General features: G+C 52.1%; 4 protein-coding genes across 4 annotated transcripts; 3 read left to right on the top strand and 1 right to left on the bottom strand.

Moving 5' to 3' along the window:
- Positions 1 to 154: 154 nt before the first annotated feature.
- On the top strand, positions 155 to 3,846 carry MRS44_015202 (uncharacterized protein; the record flags this gene model as incomplete). The annotated part of the gene is made up of 2 exons (XM_065619106.1): positions 155 to 3,330; positions 3,381 to 3,846. 2 exons carry the CDS (start codon positions 155 to 157, stop codon positions 3,844 to 3,846), a joined length of 3,642 nt encoding a protein of 1,213 aa, XP_065475178.1.
- Positions 3,847 to 3,962: 116 nt separating this feature from the next.
- MRS44_015201 (uncharacterized protein) lies at positions 3,963 to 5,135 on the top strand (the record flags this gene model as incomplete). The annotated part of the gene is made up of 3 exons (XM_065619105.1): positions 3,963 to 3,989; positions 4,707 to 4,868; positions 4,929 to 5,135. The coding sequence occupies 3 exons, from the start codon at positions 3,963 to 3,965 to the stop codon at positions 5,133 to 5,135; spliced, it is 396 nt and encodes a 131-aa protein (XP_065475177.1).
- Positions 5,136 to 10,963: 5,828 nt separating this feature from the next.
- Positions 10,964 to 13,572, top strand: MRS44_015200 (uncharacterized protein; the record flags this gene model as incomplete). The annotated part of the gene is made up of 6 exons (XM_065619104.1): positions 10,964 to 11,264; positions 11,321 to 11,475; positions 11,526 to 11,598; positions 11,651 to 12,082; positions 12,134 to 12,269; positions 12,321 to 13,572. 6 exons carry the CDS (start codon positions 10,964 to 10,966, stop codon positions 13,570 to 13,572), a joined length of 2,349 nt encoding a protein of 782 aa, XP_065475176.1.
- Positions 13,573 to 13,960: 388 nt separating this feature from the next.
- On the bottom strand, positions 13,961 to 16,014 carry MRS44_015199 (uncharacterized protein; the record flags this gene model as incomplete). The annotated part of the gene is made up of 6 exons (XM_046282659.2): positions 13,961 to 14,807; positions 14,863 to 15,002; positions 15,049 to 15,268; positions 15,322 to 15,376; positions 15,430 to 15,817; positions 15,901 to 16,014. The coding sequence occupies 6 exons, from the start codon at positions 16,012 to 16,014 to the stop codon at positions 13,961 to 13,963; spliced, it is 1,764 nt and encodes a 587-aa protein (XP_046126139.2).
- Between the last annotated feature and the right edge of the window lie 625 nt (positions 16,015 to 16,639).

Below are 16,639 nucleotides of genomic sequence, written 5' to 3'. Positions count from 1 at the left end.
GCAAACATCACTTTGCTTCGCCTTAGGTACTTTGTGTTGCCCCAGGTGCCCTTCTCTCGCCATCTGACCTTCATCTAGGGCTCCTACCCACTGGTCACCCTCGTCTTCACCTCACCTTCAACTCGGTAAAAGTTCATCATCCAAGCGCCTGCTGATGTCTGATCGTTCCGCGCGACCTCGTAGCCCACCGACAAACGTTCCAGGGCCTCCGCCTCTACACGCCGTACTCCACGAACAAGAATTCGGCATTACCTTCACCCCAGAACGCTGTGAGACTGAACACGGCAGCTGGATCTGGGTCCCATCTTGCGGCTTTCGGGAGCTCGAACGACTCATCGCCGCGCGCTGCAGCCGTATCACTAGGTACGGAGAAACAAGATACGAGACCCTTCATAGACGAGGTGCGCTCGAGCTCACGGCTGAAGCTCAACGAAACCCTCGTGTGGTCGATCACGTCTCCATTCCCGGTTACCAAGACACAAGGCGACAGGCGGACGCTCTGCGAGGACTCGGACCCCGTCCCTACTCTCCCCCAAGCGGCCGAGAACTCGCTAGGCAGCTTGCGGAGCTTACCGATTCTGACTTTCCTACTGGCGAAAATCCTTTCCGCATGGAGTACGAGAACTACCAATCGCCGCCGGCGCCGGCGCCCTCTACATCCCCTTCAAACCAAGAGGCGAGGCTCAAGGATCTTATCATCCTTCAGGCGGCTGCCAACAACTTGAGAAGGGATGGGAATATTGGCGAGATCGAAGACCATGTCCTGCAGCTACTTCCGGAGCCCGAACAATCACTCACAGATCAGTCCCCTGCTGAGGTGATGCTGCTGCGTATTGAGGCAGCCATCGCCCGGCTGAAGACCGAACTCGATCCCTCTCAGCTTGCTGAGATTTTCCCAGCTCCCCCCCAAGGCCACAGCGACGGGAACGGGACCCTCGATAACCCTTTCGTGGTAGACGCTCCTCCCACTAGCCAGGCGCCCGTCACTGGCTCGACTCCCTCTACCTCTGCTGCCACGGTCTCTACCATTAACGCCACGTTCCCCACCAGTTCCTTCTCATTTTTTGTTCCTACCTCGACAGTGACTGCCTCTGCCTCAACGGCGCCTGTCTCCAACCCCATATTGCCGACGTTTTCCTCGACAGCTGCTGCCCCTGCCTCTACAGTTACCGCATCTACCTCCAGCCCCACCCCAGCCCCTAGCATACAGGCACCAGATGTCTTTCAACGTTCGGAGAGCCAGGCTCGGTCCATGGCCTCTCCTAGCTACGCGGAGAAGTATGCGGGGAACCGGGAAGAAGGACGAAAACGCATCACACCTGAACCTGGTCCCTTCAAGACCTTGCCAGGGTGGGATGACCGCGATAATGAGCCAGTTAAACCTTCACAAACTCCTGACTGGCTGGCAGCATCTTTGGAGGCTGACAGGGCGACCATCATGGCCCTACAGGCCACCCCAGTTGCGGACATCGACGGGGATGCTTTTCAGGCCGACATGGTGGGACAATACGAGCTGAGAGTCTGGCGCACCTGGACCTTCGGCGATCTTGCTCCGACTAGCCTCAAAAGATGCCATCAGCCCCTCAGGGCCTTCAACGTCGCAGTTCGGTGTTCTCGGATGGCTGAACATGACCCCGATAGCATAGTGAAGGCAACCCAACGACTCCTCCTTCGAAACCAACCTCTCCCTTCCCACGAAGCTCCCCGTTCTGCTGTTGTTGGATTCTCTGGCATCACCGCTCAGCCGGTAACCGCTCGGGCGCCCGGTAAGGAGAATTCTGGGCACCTCGATGCGGGTGATAATTCCAATGGCATCTACTTCAAGACGGAGCCCGGCAGCAGGCTTTGCGGTGGCAATGTCATATGGCATGAGAGTATGACAGTCCCGGGAAACATCGCCGCTATCAAACGCCTCGTCATCCACAACGACAGGAACTTCCCGACCGAGACCGACCCCATCAAAACCCTCCGACAAGAACATACAAAGCTTGCCGAAGGGTTCCCCTTCACGCCCCTATCATTCAAGACACCCACAGACCAGGACAACTCTCGGCGTCCGGCCTTGGCAAAGTTATACATGGGCGACTTCAGCGAGAGTATCGATTCTCACTTCCGGCTGAAGATCCCTTGCCTGGGGATTCTCAGTATCCCAAAGGAATTGGGCACCCGCCTCGATACGTTCCTCTGGGCGTTCCCATATGACCCCATGCCGCAAAACCTCGCGATCCAGGCCGTCCTCGTGTACAAGCACTTGAAGGACACAGGGGCCGAGGAGCCCTACGCGACACCCCGTACGGGGAAGCACCACCCTGTCCCTGATGTGTCTTTATCGGTTTTCATCTTATATTGGCCCCATTTCCTCCGTTTCCATGAAGTCCATAAGCTGAGCCGGTACATGCACCCCTTCCGCTTTATTAGTGCTCACTACGCCAAAGATATAGCGGGGAGTAGCTCCCTTGCCATCTCGGACTATCATCTGGACGGAAAACGGATCCTGAGTCTCGCTGGATTCATCCGCTCAGGAAGCCCCGACATTGCCACAGAGCACTGGATCGAAGTTTTGCCTCATTCTATGCCAGGGACCTCTTTGATCTGGCCCACGGGAACGGGAGCTGCTGAGAGGGGTCGCAAGGGGATCTTTGCTCTCTGCCTACTAAATGACATCAGACTCGTCGGGCTACCAAGCTATCACAGACGGGCAAGTTGGCTCCAGATGATTGCGGTGCCCAGCGCAGTAGCAAACCTCACGCTCAGATCATACTATGCCGGCCAGTTATACGCCCCAACCTTCCCCTACCCCAGGTTCTGGGATCCCAGCAAGGGTGGGAGCTTCGTTGCCGTCACGGGTGATGCCATGACGGTCGGTCCTTTCTTCAAAGACATTCCGCTCGACACCAGTATCGATACGTCCTCGGATCTCGGCCCTAATGTCCCTCTTGCGGAAGTTTTTCAGAACCCTATCTTCGATCCGACTCCCTACAAGCCCTTCCTACGCAGCATCGCGGAGAGGAACCGTATGAGATTGCGCCTGGCCCAAACCTTGGGTATCCCACAAGAGTCTCTTGACTTTTCGCCCGAGACCGGCTTGCTCTTCTGGGAGGGAATGAGCAGCGAGATCGCTGAGGCTGTTGAGAAGGGTACCATTCCTCTGGTACTGAAACAAGCTCAGCCGGTGGCCCGTGAGGGACCTTTCCTGCCTCCCCCCGGCCTCGAGAACCCACTCCTGCACCTACACTCCCCCCTATCCTGCCACCCGCGCCGGCGCCCATCATACCTCGACTCAGTCCCATTCAGTGCGCACATTTGCGAGTTACGATGGATAGCACGCAAGTTTGTGCCAAGGCATAGGCTGCCTTGACGGAGCTGATACCATTTGGAAGCTGTCCAACCACAGAGGAAGTTAGGCGGGCGGTTGAGCCTATCCGTCTGCTCTTGCTGGACATGACTGCGACCAACAAGATCCTAAAAGAGGACCCTGGCTCGCACTCTGTCATACGAGAGCAGGGCACCGCCTTTGAGCTAATTCTGGTTGCCACGGGAATGATTGAGGGACGAGTCACGACAACTCAAGACTTGGGATCTGCTTGGCAGAAAAGACTCTCAGATGGGTTCCCACAAAGCCTGCCTTCTCTCCGCACCGATCTTGATATGCTGGCGCGCCTCATCGACCTACCAGCCGGAGTTTGGGCCACCTTTGGCCAAAAGTTCGCTTCCTTTATGGAATCTCCAGTCTTCACGCAGCAGGAAGAACTGTTGGAGATGCTGGACGGGATACTGGACAAGCTGGACCCCGTGGCTAAGGAGGAGCCTCACAGAGACGCTGATGGACAGGAAGGGGAGGAGTGATTGTGGAGAGACATGGATGCGCGCAGGTGCAGCAAAGGATGGTTGTTTTCTTGGTCGGATGTAATTGCTGCAGGGGCCCAGGAACTCTTACATACTGGCAAGCAGTCATAGTCACCATGAAGGTGCTAGGCGCTGAGATTCGGGTGCGGTTATTTCATTGGTCGATACTTAATGTTGCCGGAGGCGTGGGTGCCCAGAAGAAGGCATCTGGGGATGGATGGAGGTTATTACTTTTGTTCAGGGACATAGAGAGTACCCTGCTAGCTATCTTAGCTACCTTACTGTATGATCAACTCTCCTCTTACACGACTCTGGCCCATTTCTCTCTGCATATGTGATGGCACGGTGCCTGGTAGCCACACTGAGAAACGAGCTTCATGCGTCAATCCTACGTGAAATCAGGCACCCGTTGCCATGCTTTGATATTGTTCAAACAAACAAAAACCAGCATCACAGGGCCCGGATAAGGAGAATAAAGCATTGACCATGCGTAAAGAAGACCCTTATCTGGAGTTGAGTAAGTGACCATGTTATCGACAGTGAATCACAATCGCTTGAGTGTTACGTGCACACAGCCATTTCTAGACCCTTCCAGCATCCGGCCTTTCTCGTTGCCTGAGCGCATAATTTGGTGGGCGTGCAGTGGCTTTTGAAATCCATCTTGTGCATCACAATTCGCGCTCCCTCTCTCCACGTTCCGACTTCGTAAACATCGCTGCACCATTTGCGTTTGCACCCTCCTGCAGGGCACCGCTTTTGCCTTATCGACGATCCAAGACCTTTTGAATCATCATTCTACATCTCCTCTCACACTTTATTCCCTCACGCTTTTCCTGTGCATCACCCGCACCCGCCTGTAGAGCCGACGACTCCTCTCGCAGGCTCCCGACGACTTCAGCTTCGCCTCTGCTACGAGCGAAGGCGCTCCTGCATCGACCTTTCTCTTGCCCGCCCTCATATCCAACTTTGTGCGCACCCGTCCATTCCAGACCCTCTTGTTTCGCTACGGCACCGGTGGCTCGGTAAGATCTCCCCTTCTGTTTCTCATTTATTGGCCTGTGATATCCATTCCCCAATGATAGACTGAAATCCATCCAAAACGTCAGAGAGTGCCCGAGGGACCTGATGCTAACTCTAATCCCGCTGATTCTGCTTTGGATATTCGTGTCAACTTTGACCGTATGGGTATGAACGATGAGGAGACTGTTGCTCTCATTGTTGGTGGTCACACCTTTGGCAAGACGCACGGCGCTGTTCCTGGTTATGAGTTTCTCCTAGTTCTATTTTAGATTGGCTGAATTCTGACTTGGATAGCCAATATGTCACCAGAAACGAGGCTGCTGGTGACGTTCTTGAAAGTAGTGTCGAATACTCCGTCGTTGAGGAAAACCCAGTCATACCCAAAACGGTGATTGAATCGATCCTCGACTTGTCGAATCGACTTTGCGATTTCCCAAACGTCACTATTCCGAGCAAGGGTGACGAAAGTTGCATTCATTCGTGGACCAGTCGGTCTTGGCCGTTCATTGTTACCAATTGTGGACTGGGAATAGCCTCGGTTGGCGGCATTCACAGCTTGAGTGCTCCATATATAGTAGAACGCCCAGAAGACCTACGTTGACGGGTCAGATCGATGGCCTACTTGCAGCTCGCCAGTTTACAAACCAGAGCAGCGAGGCCGCATGTCCGCAGAATGCCTTTGTGCCGTGTACTTAGCATGATGAGACGCCAACAGGACGAAACCGAAACCGAAACGCCCAAAACATCAACAACAAAGACACGTTGCGGAGGTCCTCACCTTTAATACGACCCTCGCTAAGAGCATCGAGCCACTGACTCGTATAGCCAAAATTGCGTGCGGTCCACAGCGTACCTTATCGATCAACGATTGCAAGGTTGGGCCCCTGCATACCAAGAATCTTGGCTTCGTATCCCAAATTAGAATTGCGCTCAACGGGCGCCTAACGGTCGCATTGGAGGAGGATGGCGGGAGATTTGGCCTGATCTGTCGGATAAGGTGATTAATCGCTTGGGGCCCTGACTTGGCCGTCGATCTTGTCCTCATGAGTACCGTCTTGCCAGCGTTATCTGTTCATCTGGAAGTGGCAACGGAACAGTCATTGAGCAACATGTGTGTTCAGTGCTGTGTCCTATCAGAGGGCAATTCACTATATCAATACAAAGAGTCAAAACTCATCGGCAATCACTAATGAAGGTGTCAGAACTCTGATTAGCGAGGATGGGTGCCAACAAGGATAAGCACTCAATGCTGCGGGGCGCCTCCGGATGATCCGGAGCCAGACGCTGTTTTTACGCGTCAGAGGGTCCGTCCATCAAGACAAGGGTATGCTCCCGGGGCTGTGATCCAAGAGACCCGAGACGCAACATTAAGCCGCAGAGCTCGCCAAGACCATGAGTTAAGCGAGGCAAATACGCAGTGAGAGCGTTCTCATCACAATCAATATGATTTCTCGTTTAGAGCATAGTTGAACTGTGTTCTACATCCCCATGTTAGTAGAGAAACCAATCACCTAATTCCAGGACTGTCAGTGGCCTCACAGAGCGACAGGGAAAGTTCCCTGTAGAGGTAGATACTTCCACGAAGCCAGCGAGGTTGCATGCAGTGAACCGTTGTCTAGAAAGCAAGAATATCTCACATGGATATCATATCAGCTGGTGTTGATTGGTTGTGAAACTATTAAAGTTCAACATAGTTGAGTTGAATCTCTCAATATCCTTTCCTTAGCTGAGGATTTATTAGACCAGACCATTATATGGTGATTGGTCACTTATAGGCTCATTTTGGCCACTTGAATAACCACTGAGAAATTGACCGAGACCAGGAGTAACTTGCAAGTCCCCTTCGAGCCTTGCAGCCAAGAAGTCGCTGCTGATCTATCAAGCCTCTGCGATTTTGTATGAAATAATTACACTCAATAAATGGAGAATGAAGGTGGAGGGTATCAACCGCGAGGAAGAAATGAGCTGTTCTAAGGTAGCTGGGTTGCCAATAGAAGAGATGAGAAGTATGCAACACCGGGCAGGGGACTCGAGGGCAACACCTAGTGAACGTGATCTTCTGGGAAAAGGAGCTACAGAGATGTCATGAGATAACAGTTGTAGACCATTATAGATCACTGTAACATGTGCCTAGAATAGAGCTTGTGCAAACCAGAGCTCGTTGTCGAATCTGATGAAACTGGGCTACCTACCCTACGCCACCACAAAAGCCCAGCACATTTCACGACTCCCGAACACAACTCTAGGGAATAGGCAGCAATTTCCAGGCAAGGCATGTAACTGACGTCACATGATGATGATGATGGTGGCTGGATCTCCTAGCGCTTATGATATGGTCCCCGAAAGGACAGACAACCAACAATTAGGCAGCCTGGCAAAAGACACCTAGATGACCACCAACAACCGCTGGCACGACCAAAAGCTTTTATACTTGTCATAGTCACGCATAAAACACGGCTCGATAAGGTCGTTCGAGAATATAATCATGGGCCAGGCTATCTCCTCTGTCTGGACACCGCGGAAGATCACGGTTGGCCTCGTTGGGCTGCCATCAGCAGGCAAGTCAGCAATCGTTTGGCACCTGCTCCATAGAGCCGTTCCAGCTACAATCCCGCCGCGATCAAGTAATTCTTGCGTCCTTTTACGGTACTCGGCATGTGTTTATTCTCAGTAGTGATAGAAGTCGACACTATAACCAGGAACGGGCAGAGCTTTGATCTATTCGACTTCGTTGGAGACGAAAAGTTAAGAGCATGTTGGAGGAGCTTCTTTGCCCCAAAAGATGCCATCATCTTTGTTGTTGATAGTGTAGATCGCGACAGCATGGACGAAGCAGGAGAAGAGTTGCATCGATTGCTCCTAGTAGAGAGACTCGAGCTGAAACCTGTTGTGGTATTTGCCAACAAGCAAGACTCGCCGGTAGGAATGCGATCCTTCTGCTCTACTTCAGAACAGTGTTGACAGTTGTGCTTAGGAGGCTATGAGTGTGGACGAACTTGTCGACGTTTTAGGAATACGTGATGAACTGGAAAAGGGCAAGAGATGCGTTCGTATCTACACAGCACCACATGAGGTTATACGCTGACACATGATTCACAGCACATTCTGGGTTCAAGTGCTCTAGATGGCCGAGGACTTGCCGAAGGCCTCGAATGGATTTGCAGATACTTGACAGAGTATGGAAGAGAGTGGAATTAGCTGAAGGTCACATACAGCCTCTTACATTTCGAAGACTTGCGCATCAAATATGGGTTTACAAAGGGGTTAAATGACTAGTTCTTTGAAAATTATGGTTAGAAAAACTCACTACTTCCAGCTGATTCCGAGAAGCGGGTTGTGACCCGGAAATTCCGGGCTCGAAATTCCGGCACCCATCGGTTTATCACCAAATCGCGAGATGACGTGGATGGCACCTATTCGAAAAAAAAAAGTTCGAACTAGGTCTATCAGATTTTCTTTTCGTTCTCTCTTTGATTATGAGTCCATGATAGATTGTTAGGACTTGTCGACTTCAGTGAGGAATGATCTCCACGTACTTCATCTTATAAACTTGTCTTGGCCATCTTACCCCGATGTATGCACGTTTCGATACCTTCTCCCCGTCAGTCCTGGCAGAGACCACGTAGGGTCAGTACAAGGGTCAAAAATCCTTTGAGAAAGCGCATTTGGGCATATGGCAGCCTATTGCGCGGAGCAATTGAGTTTGCACCACGCCGTTTCATCTTCGGGGCGCCACGATCGATACCCAAATTCGGGCCTGGGCTCCGACACCACATGTTGGTTGAAAGCTTATTTTCGGACAAGAATCACTCTTTTGGAGGCCCTTAGAGTCTTCGGTCAGAAGGGAGTCGACCGGGTCCCATCCTGGCGTTGAGAGCTTCATTCATTGAGGGAGAGAGCCTGAGACCTTTGCCATATTGTGCAGTCTAAAGTACCTAATCTTGGCCTCAATTATGGATGGTTACAGTGAAACATCTCGCAGAATCAAACTGGACTCCCTATTGAATCGTCAAATGCTGGGCCAAGAGTAGTTGTGACAGTCATCGCAAGTGGGAGGGGAGAGGGGAAACGTGGGCATTATGAACGACCTCGGTCTCGGCACACAATTAAATGAATGCAATGCACGGCAAAGAAGCTCGGGTATTATCATGCACTAACCACGGCTCTAGGCACATATGACGAGAGACCAGGGTAGCACTCTGTATCCTGTTCATTAAATTGGATGTTACCCCAGGCCCGGCGTGGGCCGGTTCGGCAAGCAGGGCCTTGTGCGGCGGGATCTAGAAAGATCCCGCTCGATCTGATTCGTGGTACGAGCCAGGGAAAGATTCCAAATTATAATAGTGGCATGGATTTGAACAGGGGTCCGGATTTGCAGGCGCGTACCGGATGCTACGGTTGGAATGGACTGTACACTGAGTCTCGCCGGGAATATCGGTTACCGGAATCACAATAATGGAGAAACTTGATGGTTGATCTTTGCACGTTTGAGGAGTTTCACGTTCAATTAATTGGAGCGGTGAGCTTAATGCGAGTTCGGTGAAGCAGGTCGGAAGATATGGCAAATGTGCAACCGTTGGCGATGCGGTGTGAGGAGGAATTGTCTTACGCGACAGGCTTATGGTTGAGACTCGTGCAAAACAAGCCGCATCTGTTCGAATACGATAATCTAGGGCTGGGAGATGGTAGCACAACATCGTGGACATGCGTTTGCAAAACGGTGAAGAGACATTGAGGCGCTCCAATAACGCAGCCAATTGAATGATTCCTAAAGGGTATGCCGATACTCCGGGTCGATTTTAGGGCTAGAAGAGCTGTTGTAGCACTGAAAAAGGCGTTAACAGAGCTTACCATTTTTCAGAGATTATCGTTCCTTATCACTACCAGCGCAGCACTTCTACCATAGGCTCGTTTGCGGCCGATCCCTGCTAATGACGTCGTAGTTCTGCTCTGATAGCGTCTCTGTAAACTTTGTGCACCTCGCCATCACGGCCATTAAGGTTCTTACATGGATACGACGGGGCCAAGCCGCACAACAGGACTTTCACAACGGTCCCAGCCACGCGGACGAGAACATGCTGCCTTGGCACACAGTCAGCGCAGACGTGGCAGAGCCATCACCCAGAAATAAAGTAATACTGCATTCCTTCTTGCGAGCCAACCCGTATTCCACATCTTAGCTAAGCCCGCTGACCAGAGCCGGGGCATTGTTGCACGGCATTTGGGCGCGGGTGATCCAGGCACCGCCTCCCGCGTTGTCAGGGGTGAGGTGAGAAGAGGGCATTGATTATTTCCCAGCCGATTTGTTTCACCTCGCAGCTATTGGTCCACTGGACCCTGCACGGGTGGGTAATCAGACGATGTCACTCCTTGGCACGAATATTCTCCTCATCAATGTCAGACGTACCAAGTAGACTCCCATGGTTGTATCCCTGCCAGTGGGATAACCTAATGCCTCACTGCTCTCTGAGGGATGAATTTGTCATCCAAACTCAAAGTTGAACGATTCCATTAAGGTTTCTTTGAGACAAGATCGAGGTTGAGATTAAGCTGCCACCTTCTGCTTTGAGGGCCTGCCCCTTGCAGCGTCCGGGCGAATAGCATCGTCTGGACTCGTCATCCTGGTCGGCAGTTGGATAGAACATGGTAAGTGACGTGACGATCCCCGCCAACCGGCCTCGTCACAGGGCCCGTTCCCCACGCGGCGAAGCAACTGCATCCAGTATGCCCAGCCGCCTATCACCATGCCCGACGTCCCCAGAAATAGCGACGTTAGTGCTGAGGAGCCTTCTTGGCCAAGGTGATACGTGTGGTTGTATGCGTCTAGCCTGGCCAGTCGGACCTCTGGAAGGGTCCCCTCGCAAAAATGTGCAGTCAGTCACAGAGAGGTCATTTCAAATCCAACCGACACATCAGCACTGCCGACTTGGCGTTGTGCAAGTTGACCGAGCCCCCCTGCCGATCTGGGCAATCACGTTGCGAGTCTGGCTGCTACAAATGAAGCCATACATCCCCTCTTTTTCCACGTTCAAGCTCTCAGTAGGCTCTTTGGGTTTCACCGTCGCTCGTGTCTGATCTCACCTGAATCCATCTCATCATGCACGGCATCTCTTCAGCTTGGCTGTTGCTAGCCTCGGGCGTCTTGCCTATGGTGGCTGGTGACGGCTGTCCTTTTGCCAAGAGGGCCACCGACTCTGGTTCTGACTTGTTCCCTCCAAGGGAGATTGCCGAAGACTTTGGACGATGCCGTGTCGCTGGTAATGCTGCCGGTGCTGGTACTCGAAGCCGTGACTTTTGGCCCTGTCAGTTGAGGCTCGATGTGTTGCGTCAGTTCTCGCCTCAGATTAACCCATTGGGCGAGGAGTTTGACTATGTGGAGGCGTTCAAGACGCTTGACTGTGAGTTGCAGATCTTGTGTATCTGAAACCGCCGAGACTATGCTGACATGGGATAGATGAGGCTCTGAAGAAGGATCTGCACAAGCTCGTCACAGATTCGCAGGATTGGTGGCCCGCTGACTTTGGCCACTATGGAGGTCTGTTTATCCGTATGGCCTGGCACAGCGCTGGTACCTACCGCGCCATTGACGGCCGTGGCGGTGGTGGCATGGTGAGTTTATCACCGTGAGTCAATGTGGCTATTCGCTGATAATTTCCCAGGGTCAACAGCGTTTTGCCCCTCTCAACAGCTGGCCCGATAACCAGAACCTTGACAAGGCCCGCCGCCTGCTCTGTGAGTCCCTGAAGCTATTCATTCAAGTGATATTATACTCATAAATCTCCAGGGCCCATCAAGCAAAAGTATGGCAACAAGATCTCTTGGGCCGATCTCATCCTCCTCGCCGGCAATGTCGCCCTCGAGTCCATGGACTTTGAGCCCATTGGCTTTGGCGCTGGCCGTGCCGACACCTGGCAATCTGACGAATCCGTCTACTGGGGTGCCGAGACCACCTTTGTCCCCAAGGGCAACGACGTCCGCTACAACGGCAGCAAGGACGTCGTCGACCGTGCTGACAAGCTTGAGAAGCCCCTGGGGGCTGTCTCGTTAGGCCTGATCTACGTGAACCCTGAGGGACCTGATGCTAACTCTAATCCTGCTGACTCGGCTTTGGATATTCGTGTCAACTTTGACCGTATGGGTATGAATGATGAGGAGACTGTTGCTCTCATTGTTGGTGGTCACACCTTTGGCAAGACGCACGGCGCTGTTCCTGGTTGTGAGTTCCTCTCAGTTCTATGTGAGAATGGCTGAATACTGATTTGCATAGCCAACATTGGCCCCGAGCCCGAGGCTGCTGACCTTGGAGAGATGGGCCTGGGATGGCACAACAAGGTTGGTGAGGGTAACGGCCCCAACCAGATGACTAGTGGACTTGAGGTCATCTGGACCAAGACCCCTACTAAGTGAGTTTGATAACACTTCAACAGGAAATTCTAATTACTGACTCAAATCAGGTGGAGCAACGGCTTCCTCACCAGTCTTCTCACCAACAACTGGACCCTCGTCGAGAGCCCTGCCGGCGCCCATCAATGGGAAGCTGTCAACGGCACAGTCGACTACCCTGACCCCTTCGACAAGACCAAGTTCCGCCGCGCTACCATGTTGACTAGCGATCTCGCTCTCATCCACGACCCCGAGTACCTCAAGATCTGCAAGCGCTGGCAGAAGAACCCCGAGGAGCTCCGCAAGGCCTTTGGTCGCGCCTGGTTCAAGCTTCTCCACCGTGATCTTGGCCCCGTTTCTCGCTATCAGGGTCCTGAGGTTCCTAAGGAGAAGTTTACTTGGCAGGATCCTCTTCCTGAGCGCAAGGGTGATGTCATCGGTGATGATGATATTGCCACTCTCAAGGCTGAGCTCCTTGCTGCCAAGGGTCTTGGTGTTTCTAAGCTTGTGTCTACCGCCTGGAATGCTGCTTCAACTTTCCGTAACTCCGATAAGCGTGGTGGTGCCAACGGTGCTCGCATTGCCCTGAAGCCTCAGCGCAGCTGGGCCAGCAACAACCCCGAGCAGCTCGAGCAGGTTCTTAGCGCCCTCAAGGCCATCCAGAAGAAGTTCAACTCTGGATACAAGACCAAGCAGGTTTCCCTGGCTGACCTGATTGTCCTTGGTGGTGTTGCTGCTGTTGAGAAGGCTGCTCACGATGCTGGCTTCAAGGATATCAAGGTCCCTTTCACCCCTGGTCGTGTCGACGCCACTCAGGAACAGACCGATGTCCGATCTTTCGGTTTCCTCGAGCCTGTTGCTGACGGATTCCGCAACTACGGCCATGGAACCGCCCGCGCCCGTACTGAGGAGCTCCTCGTCGACAAGGCCGCCCTCCTCACCCTGACTCCTCCCGAGCTGACCGTCCTCGTCGGTGGTCTCCGCGCCCTCAACGCCAACTTTGACGGCTCCTCGAAGGGTATCCTCACCACCAAGAAGGGCCAGCTCACCAACGACTTCTTTGTCAACCTCCTCGACGCCGCCACTACTTGGACCAAGCAGGATCCCCAGGGTGAGCTCTGGACCGGCACCGACCGCAAGACCAAGGCCAAGAAGTGGACTGCCACTCGTGCTGATCTTGTCTTTGGATCGCACGCTGAGCTTCGGGCCATTTCCGAGGTTTATGGCAGCGCGGATGCCAAGGACAAGTTTGTCAAGGACTTTGTTGCCGCTTGGGACAAGGTCATGAACTTGGACCGCTTTGATGTAAAAGCCAAGAACTAGAGTGTAGACTAGAGCCGTTTTTTTGTTTTGTGCATAGCATATTTACTTTTTGTATATATTTTGGGACAACCCTTTCGTAAATCTTGTGCTCTGCTAAGTCGAATAATTCGCCTTCTCTCATCGTGTTGGCTGTGTCGGGCTCCAATGCCGTTGCTGAACTGAAGTTCCGTCGCTTGCTGCTGTTATTACCGCTCTCTGCCCCCATGGAACTAAAGCTCATATCACTTATAGACAAGTAGTCTTATTCAAATGCCAAGGGGAACAGCTTAACGCATTTAATTGAATACTATGTTCTTTACGTCTCTCCTTTACCCTCTTGATGTGTGGCCAGAGTGATAAGATCCACACGAAAGATAATTAGAATTATACACTTCTCTTCAGTGCCTATTCACTTATATCGTGCTCTTTCCCAGACACTCTGACCAGTCAACTCATCAGGATACTCTGCAGGCCAACTCACTCCCCTCAGCGCAGCCCACGCATCCGCCCACTTAGTAACACCGCTCGCCTTGCTCCAGTCGCAGATACCCTGGTAGAAGAACTCAGCAGTAGGAGACTTCTTGTCATTCTTGTACATATGAATCGCCCCGAGAAAGTAGTGCCAGAACAAAAAGTCCCGGTTGATATCTGGATCCGGCTCTTCTAGTCGAGCACTGAGTTGGCTGAGCTCTCGTCGGAAGAGATACATCATATAGCGATGAGCTCTCTGCTCCAGAAAGCCAGGCTCTGTCATTCTGACAACGTGATGAAGATACATATTTGCGGCTGCTTGAATACCACACCATGTCGTCCTGAATCTCTGGCGTCCATTACTGGGCGGGAGTTTTCCCGACATGGAACGCGTATGGGAGAATACATATTGTGCAAGTAGCTTTGAAGCCACCCCATTGGACCAAATGGCCTCAAAGACTGCAGTAGAGTCGTTGAGTCGATGCCGCTGCTTGATTCGAGCCCCATCAAGTTCAGCCGTCAGCTCGCGCATCGCAAGAATAGTGTAATAACCGTCAATATCGGCCATTTTGGCACCGGCAGGCATCGGGTTGAAGAAACTGGGTAAAAGACGAAGCGCAGCGAGCTTGATTGCAAGAGCACCAGTCGGAGCCTCTGACTGTAGGAACGACGACGTGAGGGCCATGGCCTCGTTGGGCGTGATGTTGTACACGTTTCCGGTAGGATCAACGCGACGTAAGTATTCGATCAATCTGCTTTTGAAGCCCACGAAACAGGTGTATGTGCTGAGGTGATGGTTAGCTGGTGAGGCCCAAGGATGGTGCTCGGGTTGAAACTTACAAAACGAAATACCGATCAGCAAGCTCCTGCTCTATGAGGTCCTCCTCGGTCAAAGGCCTGCTGAGCTGCTTTTTGTGGTCCAAAAGACTCATGATACCAATGAGATGTGTCTCAGCGCTGATGACGTCGGCAAAACAGAGCTTACCATGTTAGTGTTATAACAGAATGCGAGATGGAGTAGCTCACCTCTGCAAAGCACAACGTGGCCACCTGTCGAACAATTGAGGTGAACAGTGACGAATCCTTGGTAGCCATCCATTCGTTCACCATGCGAATAGCGTGGACCTTGTGGACCAGGAAGGTGGATTTGAACTGTTGCAAGTCTCCTTTATTCCACACAAAGTGAAGGCTAGCAATAATGAGAGCGCTGCGAAAGGCGTGTGGGTTGTTGGTGACGAACGAGAGGCTAGTCTTGTTAGTAACAAGTATCATTAGACAGAGGATAATGTCACGACGAACCAGTCTCTTCGTTGATCCTTGTGCGGAACTCCCGATTGTTGATCTGCTACATAGACTGCAGATAAATAGTTAGCACATTCAGCTCATCAGATACAAAGAGTGCCTTACAGTAATGAAATAGTTCTTTAGACTTTAAAGGCATATCGATAGCCAGGCAATCGGAAGACTCAAGAACCCGAGTAAGGGGAGATGCTTGACGGGGTATCATCCTCTCCCAGGGCCTCATCTGACCCTCTAGGTGTCTAGACGTCCAGACCGAATTCTTTTCAACTGCAAAATCATCATGGAAGCCAGAATTGGGCTCGCGGGGGCGTATGATGAGCATGCTTGGTTCCTCCGTTGCCCCCTTGGGAAGAATAATTCGCTGGGAAACGCGCTCTAGTCTGCATCCTTTGCTCTTCTTTTCAGGCTTTTTGTACTCGCAGTTGAGATTTGACTTGATGCATCGAGAGCACTTTGGCTTTGCTTCATCACATTTGATGTGACCTCTTTTGCACTTCAAGGGGTTAGTCAAGGGGGTTTTGACAGATGGTTCGCATAATAGCTGATCTTCCTCCAGCCAACACCGAGGACACTCACTATTACGCACCCTCCACGGCTTTTAGGCGCACTAATCCGTTCGCGCTTCCGAATGGGCAGTTGACTTTGATCATCGATGAACGCCATGTTGGAGATCATGCTGAATCCGGGCATTGGGATATTTGATGCTGGGATTCTTAGCTATAGAACTGGGCTGATGAGAATTTTCGCTTAGGAAACGAGCATAGAGGTTCGTACCTTGCTGGCGATTTGCCGACGGTTCACCAACTTCACCTGGATGGTCTAGCCCACACTGCCGAAGGGTCGGGGTGTCTTAGGGTGAAGGCAAACGGTAACGAGTATTGGCTGTCGCATACGAATGTTACGCGGAATAGGAGACTCGGCGGCGAAAATACAGATCGAGCGATGACATTCCTTAATAATAAGTAAGATTATCAACGTTAAGGGCCAAGAAAGCATGTAACCACACTACCCCGTAGTACTAATATTAGATGGGTTGTAGCCTGTGGCGAAACGACAGGGGGGGCCCTTGGTAGGGCTGAGCATCCATGCTACCTCGGCTTCCACCTTCCACGTTACTGGTGAAAAGCTTCTATTATTGTCCCTTCTGGTGCAAAGGACCTGTCAGTCCAGCCTTATCCTGAAAGCTCGGCTCAGTGGAGCGAATACTACTCTGCAGTAGCGTGCCCAGCATTCGTCCGTTCTCAAACTCCGCTTGGCCATTGCGGAGTTTACGAATAGAGAAGAATAGACGACGACGAGCCAAAAGAGGAAGGAT

This window comes from Fusarium solani (assembly GCF_023522795.1).
Source record: "Fusarium solani strain SB1 chromosome Unknown bctg00000011, whole genome shotgun sequence".
In the NCBI taxonomy this organism is placed as follows: Eukaryota; Fungi; Ascomycota; class Sordariomycetes; order Hypocreales; family Nectriaceae; genus Fusarium; species Fusarium solani.
The sequence above is the reverse complement of the archived record's forward strand: the minus strand, read 5'-3'. Positions and strand labels throughout refer to the sequence as shown.